Source organism: Ostrinia furnacalis, unplaced genomic scaffold (assembly GCF_004193835.3).
Source record: "Ostrinia furnacalis isolate ACB-3 unplaced genomic scaffold, ASM419383v2 OfSCF0780, whole genome shotgun sequence".
NCBI classification, from domain to species: domain Eukaryota; kingdom Metazoa; phylum Arthropoda; class Insecta; order Lepidoptera; family Crambidae; genus Ostrinia; species Ostrinia furnacalis.
In genome coordinates this window covers 355,906-377,794 of record NW_021131019.1, presented here as the reverse complement: position 1 = coordinate 377,794, position 21,889 = coordinate 355,906, and the positions used below count along the sequence as shown (strand labels likewise).

At 35.4% G+C, this 21,889-nt stretch overlaps 2 protein-coding genes across 5 annotated transcripts in view; one reads left to right on the top strand and one right to left on the bottom strand.

Annotated features, from left to right (window-relative positions):
* RapGAP1 (Rap GTPase activating protein 1) overlaps positions 1–21,889 on the top strand; it is a 111,710-nt gene that overhangs the window by 53,874 nt on the left and 35,947 nt on the right. For 3 of the 4 annotated variants that reach the window (XM_028300760.1, XM_028300762.1, XM_028300763.1), the window contains exon 2: positions 497–520. The exons of the other annotated variant lie outside the window; for it this stretch is intronic. In XM_028300760.1, coding sequence (XP_028156561.1) covers positions 497–520 — 24 coding nt within the window. The remainder of the gene's footprint in view (positions 1–496; positions 521–21,889) is intronic. 4 annotated transcript variants of the gene reach the window in all.
* LOC114350106 (uncharacterized) lies at positions 7,444–9,184 on the bottom strand. Its single transcript, XM_028300764.1, has 3 exons — positions 8,741–9,184; positions 8,205–8,411; positions 7,444–7,788 (listed from the first exon to the last, which is right to left on the bottom strand). Exons 2-3 carry the CDS (start codon positions 8,238–8,240, stop codon positions 7,486–7,488), a joined length of 339 nt encoding a protein of 112 aa, XP_028156565.1. The 5' UTR covers positions 8,241–8,411; positions 8,741–9,184; the 3' UTR covers positions 7,444–7,485.

Here is a 21,889-nt window from a genome sequence, read left to right as displayed (position 1 = left end):
GTATGTCTCGTTTCTGTCGGGCCTGGGTCACAGATGACCGTTCTTCTTTGTTCGTCAACATCCCTGAAGATGCAGATTAAATGTTTCAATTATCACAGCATTATTTCTCTTCGCAAACACATATAGGTTCATTTATTTTCTAGATACAGATAATCTAGTGTTAATGTCAGTAAGCCATAATCTTTTGCAAGTAAGTTAGGATTTATCGGTGTCGATGTTACTTCGAACATCGTGTTAATGCACCGTGCACGAATATTTGCAGTTCGATGCTTTACTGAGTTACGTTATTCGGAGAAATCTCTCAAACGAAATTATTTCGTAGAATCCTCTTTTTGCCAATTTATTGAAAGACTGACTACCTGTTATTGGAAAAGTTATACGTCTATGTTGTAATAAATTCCTTGTAATTTCATTTTAATATAAATTTGTATACTAATAGAACGAAATGCTGAGAATAATTGTGTGAAATGCTAATTATTTCTTTATCTTGTTGCAGGTATTTTGGGACAACCATAAGTCGGTAAGCGAGGGTAGATGATTCTATATTTCAATATTACCATGAAACTGTCGTTGGGTTTGAAACGGTGACCAGCCTGCAACCAATTGAGAGTAGGTACTGGTTAAAATTCCTCATCCTTAAAGATAGGGATAAAGGGAATTTGAAATGGACACAAGAAAGTTGACGGTATAATTTCAATTTCCAAAGCAGAATTTTGAGGGAAGAATTTTCTTTTGTTTGTATTTCAATGAGCCTCTCGTCGAAATTTTTAAGACTTCTAAGCACTTCAATTCGATTTACTTATTACTTAATCTATTACATATTAATTTCCATTTCGTACCGCTAAAAAACAAATGAATAATCCGTTTCGTTCGCAGTTCGCACCCAGGTCGCGGTAGTTTTTTACCTTTTCACCACGCCTTCGCATCGGGCAACCGGTGAAAAAATACTCGAAAAAATGAATAACAATAAAAACGGTGCTTTATGAAAAAGCGTTTCTTGTTTGGCAACGTAACCGCTTTTCTGTCGGCGCGGTGAAATTTTTTTCGCTTTGCACAGCGCCCTCATTCAGTCACGCTGGCCCGCTGCATTTTTCATTTGAATCCCGAACAACCTCGGCGGTTTTATACCGGTATCGGTGTAATCCGGGATGCACCGCAGATTTCAAATGTAACGTTCCATATTAGCGAGAATAACTCGTGTGACAGAGCCCTGTATTTGTTGATCTATGTAAAAAGCGAAAGGTCCGAAAGGTCACGAAATCTCCGAAACTACAAGTGCTAGGAGTCTTAAAATTTTGCATGGGGGTTCCTTTTAGACTAAGACGGGATTATTCAAAATTCATCCCCTAAGGGGGTAAAACGGAATCCACGCGTATGAAGTCGCGGGCGGCCGCTAGTAAGATATAACTACGAGTATTAAAGGTTTGAATGTTGTTTAAATCGTGTAGAGCTGCCGGTCACATATTTAAATTGAGTGTAAATGACAAGAGAAGGTACACGGACTTTACCTAGCTCGCACTAATTACATGTCTTAGCACAGGTTTCTTTCGTCGGAACTTCACCAGACGATGTTGTCCGAGCCAGGTGAAAGGCAACCTATGTTTGAGATAAAGTAAATGTCGTAAAAAGGGCACTATAAACTAACGCCCGTATTCATAAACGATGCTTGCTTAAGTGAAGCAGCAAATCGAACGCACAGCGTGGAATAGAGCTCTGTGATTGGTTAGTATGTCACCCTGTGCGTTCACGCACAGTGTGAGACCTCATAGCAATGTTTGTGAATACGGAGCTAAATACTGTTCCCGCGACTTCGTACGCGTGAAAATAGTTTGGATAATATTTAGAGTTTTTGCAAAATTTTGCTCTGCTCCGCCCCTATTGGCTGCAGGGTAATGTTGTATTACTAAAGCCTTCATAGATGAATGGGCTATCAAACAAAAAAAGAAACAAATCTGACCATAGTTCCTGAGATTAGCGCGTTCAACCAAACAAACAAACTCTTCAGCTTGATAATATTAGTATAGATTATAGGCTTTGAATTACTGTTACACTACAAAAAAGTAACAAAACGGCCCCATTTTTTATCGTCCAAGATAACATCGTGACAAATATGGAAAATTTTCCCAAACAGCGTTTCGTTTACTTACATAAATGGCTTAAGCTATTGGTTTTACATACGATCAACTTCCAATTTGGGTCAAATTCGTGAATGTCACAGCAAATTTTCCATACGGCTGATTGATTAGACATGCTACGGTCGAATTAGGAAACGCGGTAAAGTACGAAACGCCACACGCCATCTAATAATCCAATTTAGCGCGATTATTAACGAAATAATGCTTCATTTTCTCGCTTCCGTTTGTTTAGTCCCTCACCTATTTCCGAGTCGTCAAGACAAATACCAAGGTCCGCCATTGTTTAAATGGTAGGGCATTATGTCAGATTTCCCGACACCATTTGTGTAATAGTAGCCTCGATATTATTTCCCTTCTAAAAGTTTATTTAATGCCATAGGTCAGATGGTGAAATAAGTAGGCCGAAGGAGTTATGAAGGTTGGGAGTTTGAAAGGATTTTCTGTAATGTTTGTTGCTGAAATGTGGTTAGGTAATATTGAAACGATGCGGACGGCGGAGAAAGTTTTTAAATTAAAATAGTCGACTTCTGTAGGCTCAAATCAATCAGTAACCTTTCTCTTGATTTCATACTTAATCAGAGCCATCAGATATCTATCCGAAAGAAGTATAACGATCTTTCACCTTAAACTATGGCAATGCAAAAAATCTTAAATACATTAGTGTATGTAGAAAGTTACAAGTACCTTAGCAGGTTCATTAATAGAAATGACTTGTCGTGTCAATCCATAATCTGCACCAAGACTGTAAAAGCTTGGCCTGAATTGTCATGTGAACTGTAATTGCGCAGATTGTGCCGTCATTTGTGCCATTTGCCTAATTTGCCATTCTGCAGAATTAGAACTTTCCCCGCTACGGTCCATTTTGCGAAGTGTAACTTAATGAAGAAATACGTTACCGATTCGCGGTGTCTGAAACTTTCGCTACCTCCCCACATTTTACTTATGCTAATTGCCCTCATTGAAATTGTAATTCCAAATTAAAAATTCATATTCAAGTTACTTCTTTCATTTGTCTTTAAAGAAGACCCATTTTTAACTCTCTAACTTTATTTACTTGTATTTTTCAGCCTGAAAAACGACCAGTAAAATTCTGCAAAGTAATAACTTTATATTGTTAAGTGTATTTATGCCGGCCATATAATAAATTGCGCTTGTAGAATATGATGTTTAATATAAAGACACGAATGTTATGTCCTTGCGTGCTCTACAATGTCCCATAAACAACAATTTTAACATAATACCTTAAACATTATAGTACCTCAAGCGATACGAAAAATTAACGTATTCCGAACGCGCCTATAACTCAGGTTATTATAAAACTTTATGGCAACGTCTCGTTGCTAGTTTAAAATTGGAATTTGAAGGCCCAAGTTGGTCGGCCGAAACTTGCGAGTGCTCGATAACGTCGTCAATTAGTGCGCGCTTGCTCCGCTCCGCTCGATGTCGAGCGCTTTTTAGAATAGGGCTGCTAATATTGACTGAAGCGTCTTCACTATATTCTTCATCTTTCGATTGCTCTGGGGCAACCCTAGAAGCTTTGCCATAGAGTGTAATGTGCCCTGTAAAGCACGGAATGTTATTCGTAACCGGTCAATCACTTTGGTTCAAGTCTGCTGAGAAAGTAAAGTTCCTTATTAATCATACCAATATTAAATCATAAACAACTCTGGACAGCCTGTAATTTCAGATCTAAATCAGGGATGAGAAAATATAGAGCGCTTCAATATGAACCGCAAACGATTTTAGAAAACCAATAAGTATGTATTTGCGTTTTCTCAGAAATATCTTACCTGTGCGGCTGTGCAGCATCTAAAACAATGTCTAATTTTTTAATTCACTCATATGATGGACAAAGAAATTTTGTTTTGCAGGATTGTAGTAAATTAAGGATGACGGTGTTCTTCAGACTTTCAATATTTACATTAGTTGTGAATTCACTTATTTACTAAGGTATTGTCGTGTGCCAACCCTGAGTCGTTAGTTTACACTAGAGATGATATGCTAGGCTGTGCTTGACTTGTGCTTTAGGCCTCGCAATTTATATGCTCACTCCGCCTGCTTAGTAACGGAGTGTGATAACGGAATTGGACTCAGTAGACTCCCTACCTATACAGTAATCGAGGAAGGGAAATAGTATAGTCTTAACAAATGTGCTCTACATAAGTATAGCTGTAACATTGTATTGATCCCTCTATTTGTTTTTGGGAAACTGATGCCCGTATTCACCATTAATCCCTAATTTTTAAGTGACCCCTATGAAAATAAAATTCATGTTATGTGTTACCATAGGGGTCACTTAAAATTAGGGATTGATGGTGATAACGGGCATGAGAAACTCATGTCCTCTTATACTCCCTAACGCGTCAGGCCAGCCTGGGGGGTATAAGCAAAATCCTCCATTTGCCTGTGACAAAAGGGAAGGTAGTGCTCCTAAAGTGGAGAATACGCGTAAATAACCTGATGACGATGATAATGATGAGTAGCACATAGTTGGTAAGGTTCTAGTCTTAGTCAGTCGGTGGAAGCACCTAGATGCAGGCAAACGCAGCACCCGTCATTGCGGGAATCCTTAGAGAAAGTCCCCGAGGACATAATTGATTGAAACGACTGGGTAAGGTTACTGTGTCAACAGTTACATTGTGGCTACTCTGTAACGCTGCGCCGTGCTTCGCTTGCTGCGCTCCGCTAATCATCGGGTGCAAACGTCTCAACCGATGCTATCGTACGGTCTTGATCAACTGTAATCAGTAATTAGATGCTGACGTGTTATTATTTCCAATGTTTATTCAGCTGAAGTTATTGACGTGAGGTATTTACAAAATACGCTGCTTTTAGTTACAGTTTAATATTGTTTTAGATGATGTAATTTCTAATAATGATCAGTATAAATAGATTTATGAACATGTCAATTGATAACATTTCACTAAAACTAATTTATTGAATTAAAAGCAACCGCCATTTTTAGATAATTCATACGTTGCGCAAATATTAAGTATAATAGGTATCTATTAATTATTTAGTCACGCAATTGTAACGTTCAATACCATTATTGTAATGAAAAGTATTAATTACCATGAGTCACATTATTTTAATTATTCGTCACGCTTGGACAATAATAGCTAGACAATAAATAATTTGTATTTAACAAAATTATAATTATTTGATTGTCTTTATGATAAAAAGTCAAAAAGAGCTTCATGCTGAGATCTCACTTTATCATCATCATTTTATCAAAAAACGAAGATTTAATCGCGAATAAAGTTAATGAAATAAAGTCTAAAAGTAGATTACGATAGAATTCTACTCGCCTTTTTTTACAAATAGCCTTCCTCTTTGAACTTTGTATAAATCAAACTTACCGATCATTCGAATAATCGAATACCAAAAGGAATCGAATGTAAGCCCGTATTACATCGAGTTTGTTTGGGCGGGCGGCGTCTAGCGAGGGCGGCGACCCCGCTAATAACTTCCGCCTACCTGCAACTACGCCAGACTTTCAGCTGTAAGATTATTGAAGGCTTTATTTACGATAATTTAAAAGATCCTTTTTAAGGTTCGTGGACTCTATTTTCACAAAAAGTAGAATTTTAACCTAAATTAAATGAAATTCTAGACTATTCGACAGACTTTTAGCTTTAAAAGATCTAAGGATGATTCAAGATTTCATTTACCACGGATTTTATTGAAAAGCTTTTTATGGTTCATGTACCTACTTTATCTCCACAAAATTGGAATAAAAAGGAAATATAATTAATAAAGTATCTACTAGGATTCGTTATAGCATTTTATTCAACAGAACTATGTGTCGTCGTAGCAAAAACAAGATACAATGAATCACACAAATGAAAATTATAATTTATCTCATAAAAGGACATTACATTATTCGTTAATTACGGAATTCTTGTAACATAATTAAATTTTCTTGTGCTACGGGAATGAGGTAAAAAGGTTTAGAAACAAATTGTAACGCATTTTACAATTTCAGCTTAAATATTTTGCCTTTGTCAAGTTGTGTTTTCACCCTAGATCTGTATTTTTATAAGCTATGCTTTATTAAATTGGTTTATGCCTAGGTAAAGTCTATTTAATTAAATTGTTTATAATCAATTACCTTATCCATTCGTGCTACTATTACGTGGTACTACTATTCATGGTAATACAGCGATAAAATTACACGACACAGCTAAATGAGCTTAAATCATGCAAGCGCAAACTACAAGTAGTTTAGTAGAACTTAATGAAGTAATGATACTTAGCTAAGGACTAATATAGCCTAATAGCTTGAAAGTTCCCTGCCGTAGACACTCGCTAAAGTTGAGTCGGTGCGGTGATGCGTTCAAATAAGTTTCAGTTCGTGTTTCAGCATATTTTAAAGCTAATAAAATGTCCAAAAATCCAATTCTCATTTGTGGATGTTAGATTGTATACATACATGGTACCTTTTCAAGCAAAAATATTGGCTTCAGATGCCGATATATGTATAAATATCCCAAACAATTTAGGGCCGAAATTTTGATTAACCTCAATCACTGTCCATCGGCTCGTTTGACGTGACCATAAAAGATTCAGTCAAAAGAGATGCCAAGGGGCTTTTGTTCTTGTCAATATTGTCAGCAAACTTCAGCTGTCAGGAGCGCTGAAACTTTAAATACCCGATAGGCTCCAGTTCCAAAAGGAATGTATCAGAAATTCTTGAAATTGAAGTTTCGAAAGGAGATGGAAACAATTACATACAAATCTGGGCCAAGATGTAACAAGATAAAAATTGTGTAAATTAATAGCTTAATACTTTGCAGATGTTCACTAAAAATTATGCGTGTTTTGGCTATCTGTGAGCAGAATTATTAGGGGTTTAGTTAAAGTGAGGTTATGTAACAAACAGCTGATTTCTAGTTTAGAAATCAGCTGTTATTTAGGTGAAAAAGGTATTTTTACGTTATATTTAGGCCACAAAAAACTGGACGACTACGGACGCGAGTTCTGGCGTATATGAGTCACCCAAGTCACGCAAACCGCAACCCATAGGTACACACAACGCAAGCGCGCGCGTGCCTGCAGTCGTCCAGCTTGCGGCCTAAAGGTACAAGTCCAAGATGGACTGCAGACCGCAGACTGCAACCGCAAACAGAAAATCTGTATGAAATCCCCACTGCGGCTTGCAGCTGCGGCGATTTCTGCAGACTTCATAGAGGTTTGCAGTTTGCGGCCTGAAGTCCATCTTGGATTTGTACCTTATGTGTATTTTTAAGACGACAGGAATGACAAGGTGATGGATAGGATGTTAAAAAATAATATTAAAACATTTTTCTTTACTTAATGATTTTATTCGTCTTCTATAATAATTAAAATATCATCTAAGAAACAGTTCTAAGAAACCTGCACAGGCAGGTGGTACTAAATGGTCTTGGTACCATATTATCGACATGATATGGGCGCAGCAGCCTACTGTTTGTCTACCTACAATGCAGTTACAATAATGTTTTAGTATTGCTTCCATTCCACTTCGAGAGTCGGTAATTGTATGTTGTGTCTCTGGCTGTATTTCTTCAGGGGGTATTCCTCGGGATGAAGTTGATGGTCCTGAGATCATATGGACAGCAGCTCTGTCTGCAGCCACCCAGCATGTATGACATATGCAACCAGCTTCGGGCACCTGTAAAACATATAAATAATCATTAATTCTGTCATGATTATTGTGATAATTATGCTGTGTCCTGAACTTCGGGTTGAATTTTTGACTAGCAATGTTAAAGAGATTTATCATTTATTTTTATGCAATGTCCTGCGATACCGATCATATTCATTAAGCTTGTAAGTAGAAATGTTCATTATATGTTATTGATACTACATCTTACTTTTTTTACTCATATTGTTAACACATCTTGCTTTTATTCTTTTGTAATGCAAAATGTAACCTGTGCCTTTTTAAATAAATATTTTTTCATTTCATTTTCATGATGTGCGCAAGATTAACTAGTAACTTAAAAGAGTTTAACATAAAATAAATACAATAGGGCAAAACCTTTTAAGATTTATTTGAAATGCTTTAAAAACACAAAGTGAACTTACAGCTCGAGGTACAGGTAATCCACTCTCGTATAACATTCTCAGTTCTCGATGGGAGTTAGTGTGGAGTAAATAAGTAACTCGTGCTGAAGCAAGAGGACGTCCACAGCGAAGACAAACATTATGGTGGCCAAGTTGTCTTTCTTCATCATTATATCGGCTTTAAGCCAAGTCCCAGCATGCTTGGCAAACATAGTCACTATTATTAACCTAAAAAAGATAAACAGTATTATTAAAATGTCAGTAGTTTACAGTTAATAAAATCACTAAGTACAATGGTTTACTACTGTATCCAATAGCACGTTACTGAAAAGTGTTGACTTATTGCAAAAATAGTAGTTATTCATTTAATCAATTTCTTTAACAACTGACAGCAATTATTTTGTACTAGAATACATTTTAATAATATTCAGTAAAATGTAAACAGATAACCATCAGCATTCAAATAAATGTATTGTATTTTCAAAGTATAGTAGCATTAGTAGCGATGGAAAACTTCGAGTTGGTGAGTTAGGTTATGATTTGTTTATTGAACTTACAGTCCGAGGTGCAAGCCATTGTTGAATCACATGCAGAGTAGACTCATCGTTTAGGGATCGTCTGCCTAGTGCATTGCAGCGACTAGTGTCTATTCCACAATTTACACAGCGATCCATAGCGTCAATATCCAGTTCTTAAGCCGGTAGTAAAGTCCAAAGTAAACATTCCAAGTCAGACGTGTAAGCAAGATCCAGAGTCCAGGTTGAAAGCAGGGGTCGTTCAGGCAATGCATGTAGGGTCAAAATCCGTAAAACAAAGCAGTGGTCGGCGAAAAAACAAAAAGATAGGAGGAAAAGCACTCGAAACGCACACGCACGAAACGAAAAATACGAAACGAGTGATCCATAGAGAAATAGACAGGCAGCTGTCAGTTTCAGTGCACAGACTAAATCAGATTTTTTAAAGTATCGATTTAAATTAAAAATCGATTATTAAACTAAATGTTTTTTTTTTATTCATTTAATAAATGTTTTATGAGCTAAAATAATTCAATATATTTATAGCAACAACGCAATTAGTTATTTTGTTTACGTAATTCGCCTAAAATAAAGCAAGCGTGCCTTTTTTATTTTATTGTGTGATCTCATTTACATAAATCGATACTTCTTTAATCGATTTACTAGTAAATGCTTAAAAATCTTGTTTTTCTTATTACACAGTTTCCAGAAAGAAAAATAGGCTGATTTTTTGTAGTTTAGTATGGAAAAATATGACCATTTTTTTAGACCATATATCAACTAGTTACATTTAGGGCCCAAAAGTTTCAGTCTCCTTTAATATTGACTGTAAAATCTTTTATACTCGTACCCGCGTTTCATTTGCGTTTCTGCTAACTACGATAGCCCAAGCATTATCAAAGGTTTTAAACAAAATTTTAATTGGAAATTAACATTATAAAGATAATTATTCCGAAACAATGACAGGATTTCCCATTGAGGTGAAATGGGTGAAAAATAAAATTGGTAATAGGCTATTTAATAGGCATGTCTCTACTATAGTATTTTCAGATCGTCGAACCATCTCTCTCGCCCATAGAAAAGTAATTTTAGTGACAGATAGAAACAATCTAGAAAATAATAGTATTGAGTTCATTGACTTTTTAGTTCCTTTCCTTAGCTACGTTGACCTAAAAAGTTGTGTTTCATGTTTTAGTATTGTAACAACATTATTAATCATGTCGATTAGATCTGAAAGATATATTTCCAGACCTACTTAAACTTGAAGATTAGGTCTTATATTATTAATAAATACAATAATAATGTAAAGAGATTTATGACTTAGATTGAGGTCATAAGTTCAATTAACCCATGTAAAGTTGATGACCTTCACTTATCGATGCTAATTTCATTTTACTTTCATGTTCAGCTTCAAGGCTATTGCGTGCTGAATCCATTTTGATAGTTTGTAACGCAACCTTTGTAAGCAAATTAATTAGATGAATAATTTGGTTAATTTATCACTTTTTACACTACTAAATGTGACTTTGAGCTTCTTTGCAATGTAAAAGTAAAAAAAAACCTCTCGAATAAATAATGTTAAGTTCGGAATTAATTTAAAGCACCAGACATTCATATCTGAGAAAGATAGTGGGCGTAAATAAATCTCAATATTTCCTGCTCCAACTTCATTTAAAAATAGAATATCTCAACAAATAAATGCTGCATCAGGCCGACGCGATACTGAATCAAATATAGTGCTGGCATAATGAATGAGACGTTTGATTGAATCCATTGTGACCCAAGAAGTTCAATCCCACGACCTAGATCGTGTTGCAGTAGTGACGTGCGTTACAATCGATAAAAAATCGCGTCAATTATCGTTTTATAATCGATACTTTATCATGCTGAAAATAATGTGTTAAAATCAACCATTAGAAAACAATCCAAATGATTTACAGACTATAGGTATTCTCACTCTTTATTACCCAATCAAGACAGTGTAATTGGGAGCGAAGTAATTAGCAAAAAGTCTTGGAAACATCCGCCAAGCAATCGGTTACATCCGACGTAATTCCGAAGAATTTAATTTGTAACTTTATTAATGCCATTTCAATTGGATGTGTTCATTCTGATTAAGAGCGTTTACGCCGATTGGCGCAAAAACAGTACTTTTTCAACTCGTTACAATCATTAACCAGTAATACTACAAATATGTTATAGGCATAAATAGTTAGGCAATTTTGTCGTCTAAATAGTTAATTGAGAAAATATTGCGATTAGTTTAGTATTTAAGAATTCTATCAAGATAAGTCCACACAGGTTTTGTAAATTTCCACTTTAGCGTCAGTTTACAAGCTGAAATTTTTATAATATACTGTGAAAACTATTTAACAAACATTTATATCCTATAGCATAGATCCTTGGGCAAATAGTTATCTGAGAAAATTTTTAGATTTAAGCATTTTACAATAAGAAATCACAAATTAAAAAAACGTGAAATACCCAAAAATCAAAGTGATTTTTACACCATTATTCTTCTTTAATTCAACATAAAAATAGCTTAGTATAATAAAATAACATCTTCTTTAAAATATTTACTTTGAAAAGATATATAATTCATTGTTATTGTTTTGCTATAAACATTTGGAAACTATTAAAAAACGCCGCGCGCGAATCATTTCCAATAATCCCCTTGAAACGCCGCGCTTCGCGTAAACGCTCTTAACAACGGTAATGATAGTGTAGAATACGATATTTTACGATAACTGCGTTCACTTATTACTCGTATTTAGGTGTTATTCAACTCAGTTAAGTACCTAATTAAGTATGAAGTGCAAATATAAATATCTAAACTGCTGTACTGTTTCAATTTGTATAGTAAACACATACTTCTAACATAAGGAAAAAATGCTTACTGCTTACAAGAACAGGAAACAGGCCTTCCGTAGCTGTGTATTAATAGTGTAAGGTTTCCATTAAAAATAATTAATCGATAGATGGTATCGAATCCCGATCCGATTGTTCTCGTATCGATATCAAAATTTGCACTGTTACATCTCTAACTTGCAATACGATTTCAATTCCACTAGCCCGAAGCTATGCAGATTATTTCAACTATGAACGTAGTTTTGTTATTAATCCTACCGCAATATAGAACGAATTCAAATGATTTGCTTGAATACAAATACTTAGTATGAAGTGCTATTACAATAGTTTCGGTTTTTGATTAAGAGATGCAATGTTTTGTGTGGCTTGTTAGTTCGATTCAAGCTTTAGTTTTTGAACTCATAATTTAGTTTATTACAAAAAGAAAATAGTGGAGGAAGTCAATAAATCATATGAATAAAATACATAATGTTACGGAAAGTAAAAATCCTGTGTGCTAGTTTTTCTGTTCCAGCCAGGCTTGAACTTTTTTCGATGTTGCGAAACTTTTTAAAATTATTCAACAAAACACTAATGATGGGACTGGCAAAGGAATTGCTACAGGATTCCCATGCAATGGAATGCAAATGAAACGGCCGAATGGTGGAAATTTTCACACCATGTGAAAATCGTCTTTTCGCACGCGAGCGTTGCGTTTGCGTTACGGTTGCTAAGTCCGATTTCTATGGACTATTAGTGCTATTACCATTTTATTTGTATAAACGTAAAATGAAAACTAATGTGTATCTTTACACGGTTGGTAAAATTCAATTTCATTGTTGATGATGACCATTGTTTTTATACAATGTAACTAACAACCTATAGGTACCATGGCAAATAAGCTCAATTTGTAATAATTAATGATATCGGCATGTTCGTACTTTTATCAGAAATTTGCATGTTTTAAAATACAATCCGTTATCAGTCAGTAACATATTTTTACGCCGATACGCGTTTCGGAGCATCAATACGTCAGTTTGTCTCGGTCCATGGCCACAGCGAATTAATAGCTAGTTCTGCATCCATCGCAATTCCACATACAATTTATATGAACTGATTGAATTCGGCCTCGATAGCAATAGCTTTTTTTCTATAAAACCATTTGACGCTTGCAATCGAAAAGCAATCGGCTAAATGATTTTAAAACTTTTTTTTCAACCTGCCAGTGCTTTTATTTTTTAGTTTGCATGAAAATTACGGAAAAAAAAGAAAATCACGCCTGTGACAGGTGATTACAACCGCCGTTCTCGGAACCGTTAGCGCGTTTCTTTTGTTTTAAATTTCGAACGTCCAAGTACAAAAAGTTGACATGCATTTAGAAATGTAACAAAGACTGTTCAGCTATGCCAGTAACTTGTAAACGTTAGTTTGAAATAGAATAGAAATTCTTTCTAGTTTTTCACCTTTGTATACGTACATCGTTAAGTAGCCCTCCTACTGTTGACGGAAACTGATTGTCAGTCGATACTACCATAACTTACAGCAGTGCCCTGCATCGATTTTACCGATACTATCGAATGTTGACCTCAGTTCCATATATTACCTACTGATAATATTATTTATGTGCTGTCGATGATATCATTACCTCACAAAGGCATATACAATCGATATGGATATCGGGCAGTATTGATACAATCGAATAAATAGTAATATTGTGGTGTTTATGTAAACAAAAACGAACATGTTTGTGTTATTTAGGTAACATACAAAATTAATTTTGGATGAAAAGGCAACAGTGAATGCATAGTTTTGTTTCAATATTTGATTGATAAAAATAATAACACTTGTTTAAATTATCCATTGCCCTATTTTACCAATGCTGGATTAAACTGATTCATTCATATTCATGCTTTACGCACTATCTCAGCTCAGTAACTTTCTATGAAAGGACATTCCTTTTTCAAAACCCCAATCTAACCAAAGAATAAACCTACTGCAGATGTTCCTCTTTGTTTACGCACCATCCCTGAACAATACATGCCTACAATGCTTACGTCCGTATCTCTAATTAACTCAGCATTATGCCGGACTAAGAATTTGCCGCATCACTATACTCGCTTTCGCTGCCGCGCCCCGTTCCGTTACAAGTATTATCAGTGTAACACTTAAGAGGTGTTTGTTTTTGTTACTATCATTATATTACATACAATGTAGGTACCTAATTAACGTTGAAAGCGTGTTTGTTGTTTGGCTTTTGTTTATATTTTTAGATTCTACAAATAAGCTAAAATGTTTTAATAAGGATAGTAAACAATCATTTTTTGTACCAAGCGACACAACTTTTTAACTATTAATTTACTAGCTTTCCGCCCGCGGCTTCGCCCGCGTGGAATTTTGTCTGTCACAGAAAAACTTTATCGCGCGCGTCCCTGTTTCAAAAACAGGGATAAAAACTATCCTATGTTCTTTCCCGGGACTCAAACTATCTCTATGCCAAATTTCATCAAAATCGGTTGCGAGGTTTAAGCGGGAAAGCGTAACAGACAGACAGACAGACAGAGTTACTTTCGCATTTATAATATTAGTTGGGATTAACAAATAAATACTTAGCAAAATCCTTGCTGTTAAGTGAGAGGTATTGATGGATACTTAGTCGTCGTTTAAGTATCAAGTGTTAAAAGCTTTGCAGCGCTAAAGAGGAGTTATCGAGCGTTTTAGAGAACTTTAACTTGAGCTGAAAGCAAACAGCAATGTCGACAACATTTAGCATAAAGTTTCGTAGTCTTAGTCTAGTCTATTCTTATATGACTCGTACTGCCTAATACATAGTAGAATATAGCCAGTAGTTGCTAGTTTCGGCCTTGTGTGGCCATCAATATAAGAAAAAGCTTGTCTAATTACCCCCGGCACCACAAAACATCCTCAAAGGTGATGTCATGGCTACTACTAACGTGTACGAGTACATTAAACCAAGGCTAAACTACCACTATGTACAGTCAGAAATGTGTGATTACTATTGTATGTAACGATAAAAAAATTAAAGACGTTTGACAATACGACTGTCAGCCAACAGCACATCAAACTATACCATTTTCGTTGAAAAATGACACCTATTACAACGACATAAGATGCCACAAGTTTAGTCGTATGTGCTGTTGTCTGTACCTACAATGCCGTTAGTGATTCGTCACACGTTTACGGGAACACCCTAAAGCCCTGAGCATATTATCGGTGACTGACGTTCTGTCAGATTCGGAAACGTATCGAGTCATTAACAAGGGTTTAACAACTTGTAGACTGTACACCTGTTGTTTTTTACATAACCAGAGCTTACTTTTTAAAAATGGAAACAAATGAAGCAAAGAAATCTAAACGTAAAAAATATTTCGACGACATTAAAGCAATTTATTTTTATTATTAACATTTCACCTGCTCGAGAAACGAAGAAGAAAGCATCTAACACAAACAAATGAATAATTACTCCATTTACTTTGCATTAGCAGAACCCATCACGAAAGCATTTTAGACGACCCATTGCGGTCAGACGTAATGTTGTTAGGACCATTCTCTCAAAGTTTCGTACAAAGTATGCCAAATAACTGTTTCTGTCGTGGACAACCTGTTACTAAGGTGCGTTTACGTTTTTTTGGAGTAACGCATTACAGTGTGTTAACTTTCGCTTAGAGAATGAGACGAATGATGTCAAATAAAATATAGTACGTTATCGGCAATCTGTCAGGTCATGAGAACCTGATAAATAAAGGCAAAGGCTTGCAGTACTGGCTAAATGCTGACGTTATTATCCCACGTGCCAATTTAGAGTCGTTGATCAGCTGATGCAAGGCCAAGCTATTCTAGTATGGAAGTAATAGGCTCGACACGGTCAGATCATAGCTTAAGGGGTACTGTTGACCTTTAATGGCAGAATCGGACAACGGGTCCAATCTAATTGAAAGCATACGATAGCATAGGTACACTTAAATTTATCAAGCTAGGCATTATATTCTTTAAACTTGAAATGTACACTCTGCCACTTTACTAATCTATGTTGGTTGTATAGAATCAGTTAGCAACTCGCACCGCCTAATTCGGCAACTTTCGGCGCTAAGCGGCGTGCCCAAGAGAACGAAAACTAATTCCCTGAAGTAGTTCTGGGATTCTATTCCGATTCGCCGATCGCGAAATTCGAATGCACCTTATTCCATTTTCGAAGTTTTAAATTTGGTCTTGCTGTTCGGAGTTGTTGTGGTTTTTAGCAGTTTATTAGTTTAGTACTGAGGCATTTAACTTGCAACTCTAGGTAATTGCAAGTCTGGTAAATCACAATCAATTTACGCTTGTACTGTTCACTGCATCTTCCTGTGAACTTGTACAAGGGACACTCAAAGGCATTGTCTTAACGCTATCTTCGCTCATAAGAGGATGAAGGCTCAGGTTCACTCCCATGGCTGACATTACAAAGGCGTGACGCAAGTCGCCTCACATTGGGCAATGCAACATCGAATTCGACGCGCCCAACGCGTGTGACATTATGAATAATCGATTATTGTTACGCCTATTGTAATCGATATTGCTTCGGCGCTAATGAATTTGGGCTTAACGTGTAAATTAAACATTGACAATGTTTCCATTCATACTCGTAACGTAAATAAGTTAAGATCTTTCTTCATAAATATTTTAAAGATGGCGTTCGAAATTTGAAATTTTTATGCGAGTAGTTTTTCTTTTAATGATAACATCAACTTTTTCCTTTTTTCCGCAAACTGGCCAGCATCTAACGTATCAATTAATACGTCAACAAAACAAAAGCGTCACGCATGAATCACGTTTCACGCGCCAACACTTCTGGCCATAGAAGCTCCAAGCTTCGAATCCTTCATTCAGTACAATCGCGCATTTCCCTTACAAAGCGAGCGAGGCCGGGATTGCATCATTGTGCTCAACAAAAATGGTGCAGTGCTAATTTCGCATGCACCACGCTCCTCCTGAATACCATTACTGTACGGCCTACGGTAATGAACTGCTTAGTAGGGAACGCGAAAAAATCGGCGGGAATTTCTTTGGTAGAAATGTAGAATTGGTGGGAAATTCTTTGGTTAGTGATACGGCTTTTCGCTAGGATAGCTATGAACTAGCCGAAAAAGATTTTCTTTTCATTCGTTTTTCGTTATTATTTGTAAAATGGTGAAGTCGAAAAAGATTTGTTCATTCGTAATTCTGATTTGTAATAATTTCAAAAAGTACGTATAGCTGAAGTTTATGTTACATTACTAGGTGACTGAATGCAGTTCTTTCTTCGTAGTAGGATATTGCAACGTCCGCTCTATCCTTTCCTTTGTCTTAGAAAGAAACAATGTATCGCCATCTAATTTAGCTATAGACAAGAATAACCCTTAAACACTCGATTCAAATGGTTCACCTACTTCCACCAAGAAAGAATGGATAATATTTCTTCTCTAGACGAAACAATGGCCGTTTCTTAGCAACCCATTATTAGCCCGAATTGTAAACAATAAGTTTTGTTAATAACAACTAAGAATGCGAAGTTGTTAAGATGATAACGTTTTGAAATCTCTCACGATTTTAGGTGAAACTGGGCTTATTATGAAGATGATTAAGTACGTTCTACATACTTTGTTACAGTATTTATGTTTTTTTTATGCATTTTTAAGATACACAGATAATCTATTTGACAGAAAGAGGACTGGTTTGTTTGTTAATTTTTAATGGAAATTTTTAAATGGATTAAGAATTGTCAGTTATTTGGGGTAGATATGGTGCGATATTTTTTCTTGCACCCCTTTATGACGAGTAACGGCGATGGAAGATAACATAAATTAAAAACATTCTTCACCAGTGTTATTGCTATGAATTTCTGTAGTGAAAATTCAACATAGATATTTTCAGGTGAAATTTTACCCTATTTAATCCAAGCAAACTCTTAATAATGGCTCCAATCTTCCTCAAACAAAAGAAACTTTTTCGTATTTTGAAGTAACACCAAATTATAGACAACAAAGGCAAAGACAACGAGATAAACAGACCTCTGAGTGAATTAAAAAAAGAGCGAACTGATTAAAGATTGCAACGCTCATTTACCGCTCCGATAAACGCAATTACTAGCTCTAGGAAGCTCTCTCTTCGCTCCCATTCCCGATTTTAATACCCGGTTGAGAATTTTAAAATCTGGTTCTTTCTAGAATTATCTGGTTTTATAATTCCTTTTACATTCGACGTGACCTAAGCTGCACGTTTGATGCCTTTGCGCTATGTTTAAATGCGCTGATTTTTTTCTTTGTGCGCGCATGACTTTTTGCTGGCTGTTTACAAATTTTAAAAGCTGACATTCTATTTGAATTTCGAACGCATTCAAATGTAGAAATTCAAATCAACTGCAATAGAATCCAAATCCTCAACAGGGTTATCTATATGACGTCAATGAATTTCAACTGGGTGTTCCTCCAACCGTCATTCAGTGGTAATGTCATGCTAAAATAATGCCTCCATTACAAACTGTATCCGTACAACGCACCTTTATCTCGGAAACAGCAAATGGTGCAGCAATATCGTTACTATCTGACGGAAAACAATGGGACCATGTAGACACCCCTCTCTCCTTAATGAACACGAGAAAACCCCGTTACGGAATGTCTAGTGGTTTATATCAACGTTGTTGAACAATGTTTTCGTTTAAAGCCGTATTAATTACTTCGTTTGCGTTGTTCAGAAAAAGTTTCGAACTTCTCGGTTTGGTTTTACTTATTTTTAACTCTGCCTTGGAAACGTTTATAAAAAGCTTAGACAATTTAGCAACATTCTAAATACTTTGTCGATGAGCTCTTAATTACGGACAGTAAGTAAAAAATCCAAAAAAGAACGTCGTGTGTTCTAAATTCAAATTCGCCGTCGCTGTCAAACTATCGTTAAATAATTACGCGTTCGAAGTTCAAAATCGTAGAGCCTAGGCTGCCGATGGCAGGTGATTGAGTATTTCACTGTTATTGTTAACCCGCGTGACGTAGTTTTAGATTTTGTAGTGCGTTTTATGAAGCGTTAGTAGGCTTATCTTTTATCATGTTTGAAATGAGATAATACTGTTAAGCTTAAGTGCTGACACTCGTCCCCTGAGACCTTTACACGGTTTTGTTATTAGATGTAGATTGTAGGTTTTAATTTTTACTGTCCCACGCCCACGCTATCATGTCATGTTCGTTGCTATTTTAAATTTAACGGCTTGATAGGATCCGCGTCATCAGACCGATGCATCAGCTTGCGTATTTGCAATTTTTCTTCGTAGTTAGACGGCGGGTAGGTACACGTTCATATTACGATACAAGATTTTTTAAATGAAAACATAGTTAAAGCACTTTTGTCAATTTTACTTTGTGTCTATTAAACTTTATATGGTTGCTCTTTAAATTCATCAATTTTGCTACATTTTACGGGTTTGTATTAGAGTCATTAGGGTTTTTCAAGATCAATGCTAAATATGCTGAATACTTATATCGCACCCTTAATAATGAATGGGCACAACTCCAAAATGCAGTTTTTTGGGAAAAGCCAAAAAACCAATCGGCGGATCGCGGTTTTTTACATAATTGGCTCTAAAATCTTTATTTTATCAGCTACAACTTTCAAATTAAGCATACTTCATCACTGGTATCTGTTATATAATTTGTCATGAGACATTTTTGAAAATATTGATTATAAGTATGTAAAAAAATTGTTTAAAAAAATATTTCAAAGTTAGGCTTTTATTTTACTATTTCTGTTGTTGTGATTTTGGGTATTACTTGTACTTGTGCCCATCTAATCCTTAGGCTGAATTGTTTTATATGGCATATTCCCTAATATTGCTCTCTAATATTTAAAAATAAGTGTATTATTCGATTTTTATATTGATTTACGCCCAATAACATTGGGGACAGTTATTGTGCGGTATAGTAGCTTATAGCCAATTCAGTATAAGAGTAACCACCGCTTTATTTCTTAGCATCGCGATAAAACATTCTATAGGCTCCTAATCAACCAATAGGTATGAAAATTAATACCAAGAAGCAAATTACTTTTATAGGAGAGTTATAAATTTAAATACAAACACCCATCCATGGTCCGCCTAACTAAAGTTAAAGTTATATTTTATAATTTTCTATGATTAACGGGACTTTATCAATGTAATAAAAATGAAAATGTAACATATTATTAGAAATATATGGAATTAATTAGACTTAGCTCACTAACACTTACTTAAAAGTTTGTCACACAAAGGCACAACTCCAAATTGGACCACAGTCGCGGGGGCCGGATTCGACAAATATCGGCATGTCTCTGATTCAGCCCTTCTAGCGGGAAGATAGATGAAAGTATGGAAGGGGCACAAAATGTAGAACTCTTTAATCTGATCATTGTTTTCGATTTCTGTGAAAGCCATCTTGTAGAACTGACGAAAATATGCCTCTCTAGTACAAAAAGTAAAAAACCAAAAATTTTGAGTTGTGCCCCTATATTATTAAGGGTGCGATATGTTTTAGTAAAGTAAACTGACAATTACAGCAAACAGTAGCACAATAAGTTCTCGCTGAAAAGCTATTTCTATCAGACACCTCGACTATTCGTAATATTGAAAACTAGGTAGCAACTCTATTTTCAACCCATTTCACCGAGATGACCTATTACTGTTCTAAACAGACCACAAAACAAAATCAATACCAAATTTCGGCAGGTTGAATAGGGCCAACAGTTTGCCCAATGCGAACGGGGACCGCATCGAAGCAATTTACTTCCCATCACAAACCAATCATCGACGGCGACGCCATTGCAACGGTGCACGTACAGCAAAATTCGGCGTTTAAACGTTTGAATTTAGAATATATTGCTTCATTTAAAAAAGATGGAAACAGTTTTCTTTTTAAATTGCTGGAAGATGAGAATGAAAGTGGCCAGTACTGGTTTATATCTTTGCGGGATTCTAAGAAGGTTGAGTTCTTTGGAGCAGTGAAACTCCTGAAATACAATGAAAATTTAAAAGAAAGAACTCTGAACGATGACGTAGGTAAGAAACTATTGAATGAAGTGTAATAAAAATAAAATTACAATTTGAAAATGTCTATAATATTGCTACCTTTCTACACTCGTAGTATGAATAATGGGCAATTCCAAAATAACAGTAGAAGGAAGTATCTAAATTGAAATGTATACAGGTCTCTCCGTAAAATTAAATTATGAATAATACCTTATAATTAATCTACTCTTGCTACAAAAGAAATGGCTACTTTTTATACGAAAACTTACCTAATGTTTCATTATAATTAATTACTCCGCCTGGCCATTCAGAACGGTATGCTATAATGAGCTCTGTTACGTAGAGATAGGGTCAGAAGTGTAACAAGGTTTGGTCAGGTACAACGATACAACAAAGATTTCTCCAGTAAATAATTACTTATTAGATAACTTATTAATAGTACCTGCAATGTTCTTGTTCATGTTAACTTTCTTTTGTGTTCAAAATTACATCTTCGATATAATAAATAAATAGTTCAGATAATAACTCCTATTATTGTTGCATGAAAAGACTCTACTTTCTTGTTTTCTAATTATGAATTGAAACTCATAAAAACGTTTTTTTTAAAGTAATGTGTGAAGTGTAGGGTTTATCTTTCATAACAATAAAGCCTAACATTGCTCAGATATTAACAAAACATTAACGAAAATGTCCAATGTATAAAAAGACGGTACCAAAAAACAAAAGAAGTAAGTACATTCTAGAATCTTGTAATATTATGCTCTGCCCTCTTAAATATTGTGACCTAAATACAACGCAACAAGGATCGCTTTAAAGACAGATGTTTCATGTCAAGCTTATGCAACTGTTAAAAAATAAATAACTCTTTCATTAGTGTTTAGCATCGTATAGCCTTTAACTCTTTCACCACATGCTGACAAAGTTCCTGATAGTCAATTAAGAATTTAGCTGACAGATAACATACTATATTGGGTTTCACAGCAGAGATATCTGGTAAATAAAGTTACCACCAACCATCATTTGTTACATATAACAAATAACGTTACATATATCATTCCAAACCAATTTGTTACATATAAATTAAACTATTTTCTGTATGTCGTCTTTTAAAAAGCACTTTAAGCCTAAGCGCAGAGCACCAACTTTTAGTTGGACGATATTTGAGTTGGGCTTTTAATCAGTATGGAGATGTATGAGAGTGCACACATGACACCGATTTGGTATCGGCCGATTCTTCATACAAATTAGAATGGGGTCCCACTATCGGTCGACAAAAAGTCTGTGGTTTGCGCACCTAGGCTTAGTTAGAATAATTGAGCTGA

What these genes read in the sequence shown, in the direction of transcription:
- LOC114350106 (XM_028300764.1), bottom strand. Translation starts at nt 8,240, where the DNA reads ATGTTATACGAGAGTGGATTACCTGTACCTCGAGCT. An exon ending in GATTACCTGTACCTCGAGCT is followed by an intron (nt 7,789 to 8,204) that starts GTAAGTTCACTT and finishes TATGTTTTACAG; the next exon opens with GTGCCCGAAGCTGGTTGCAT.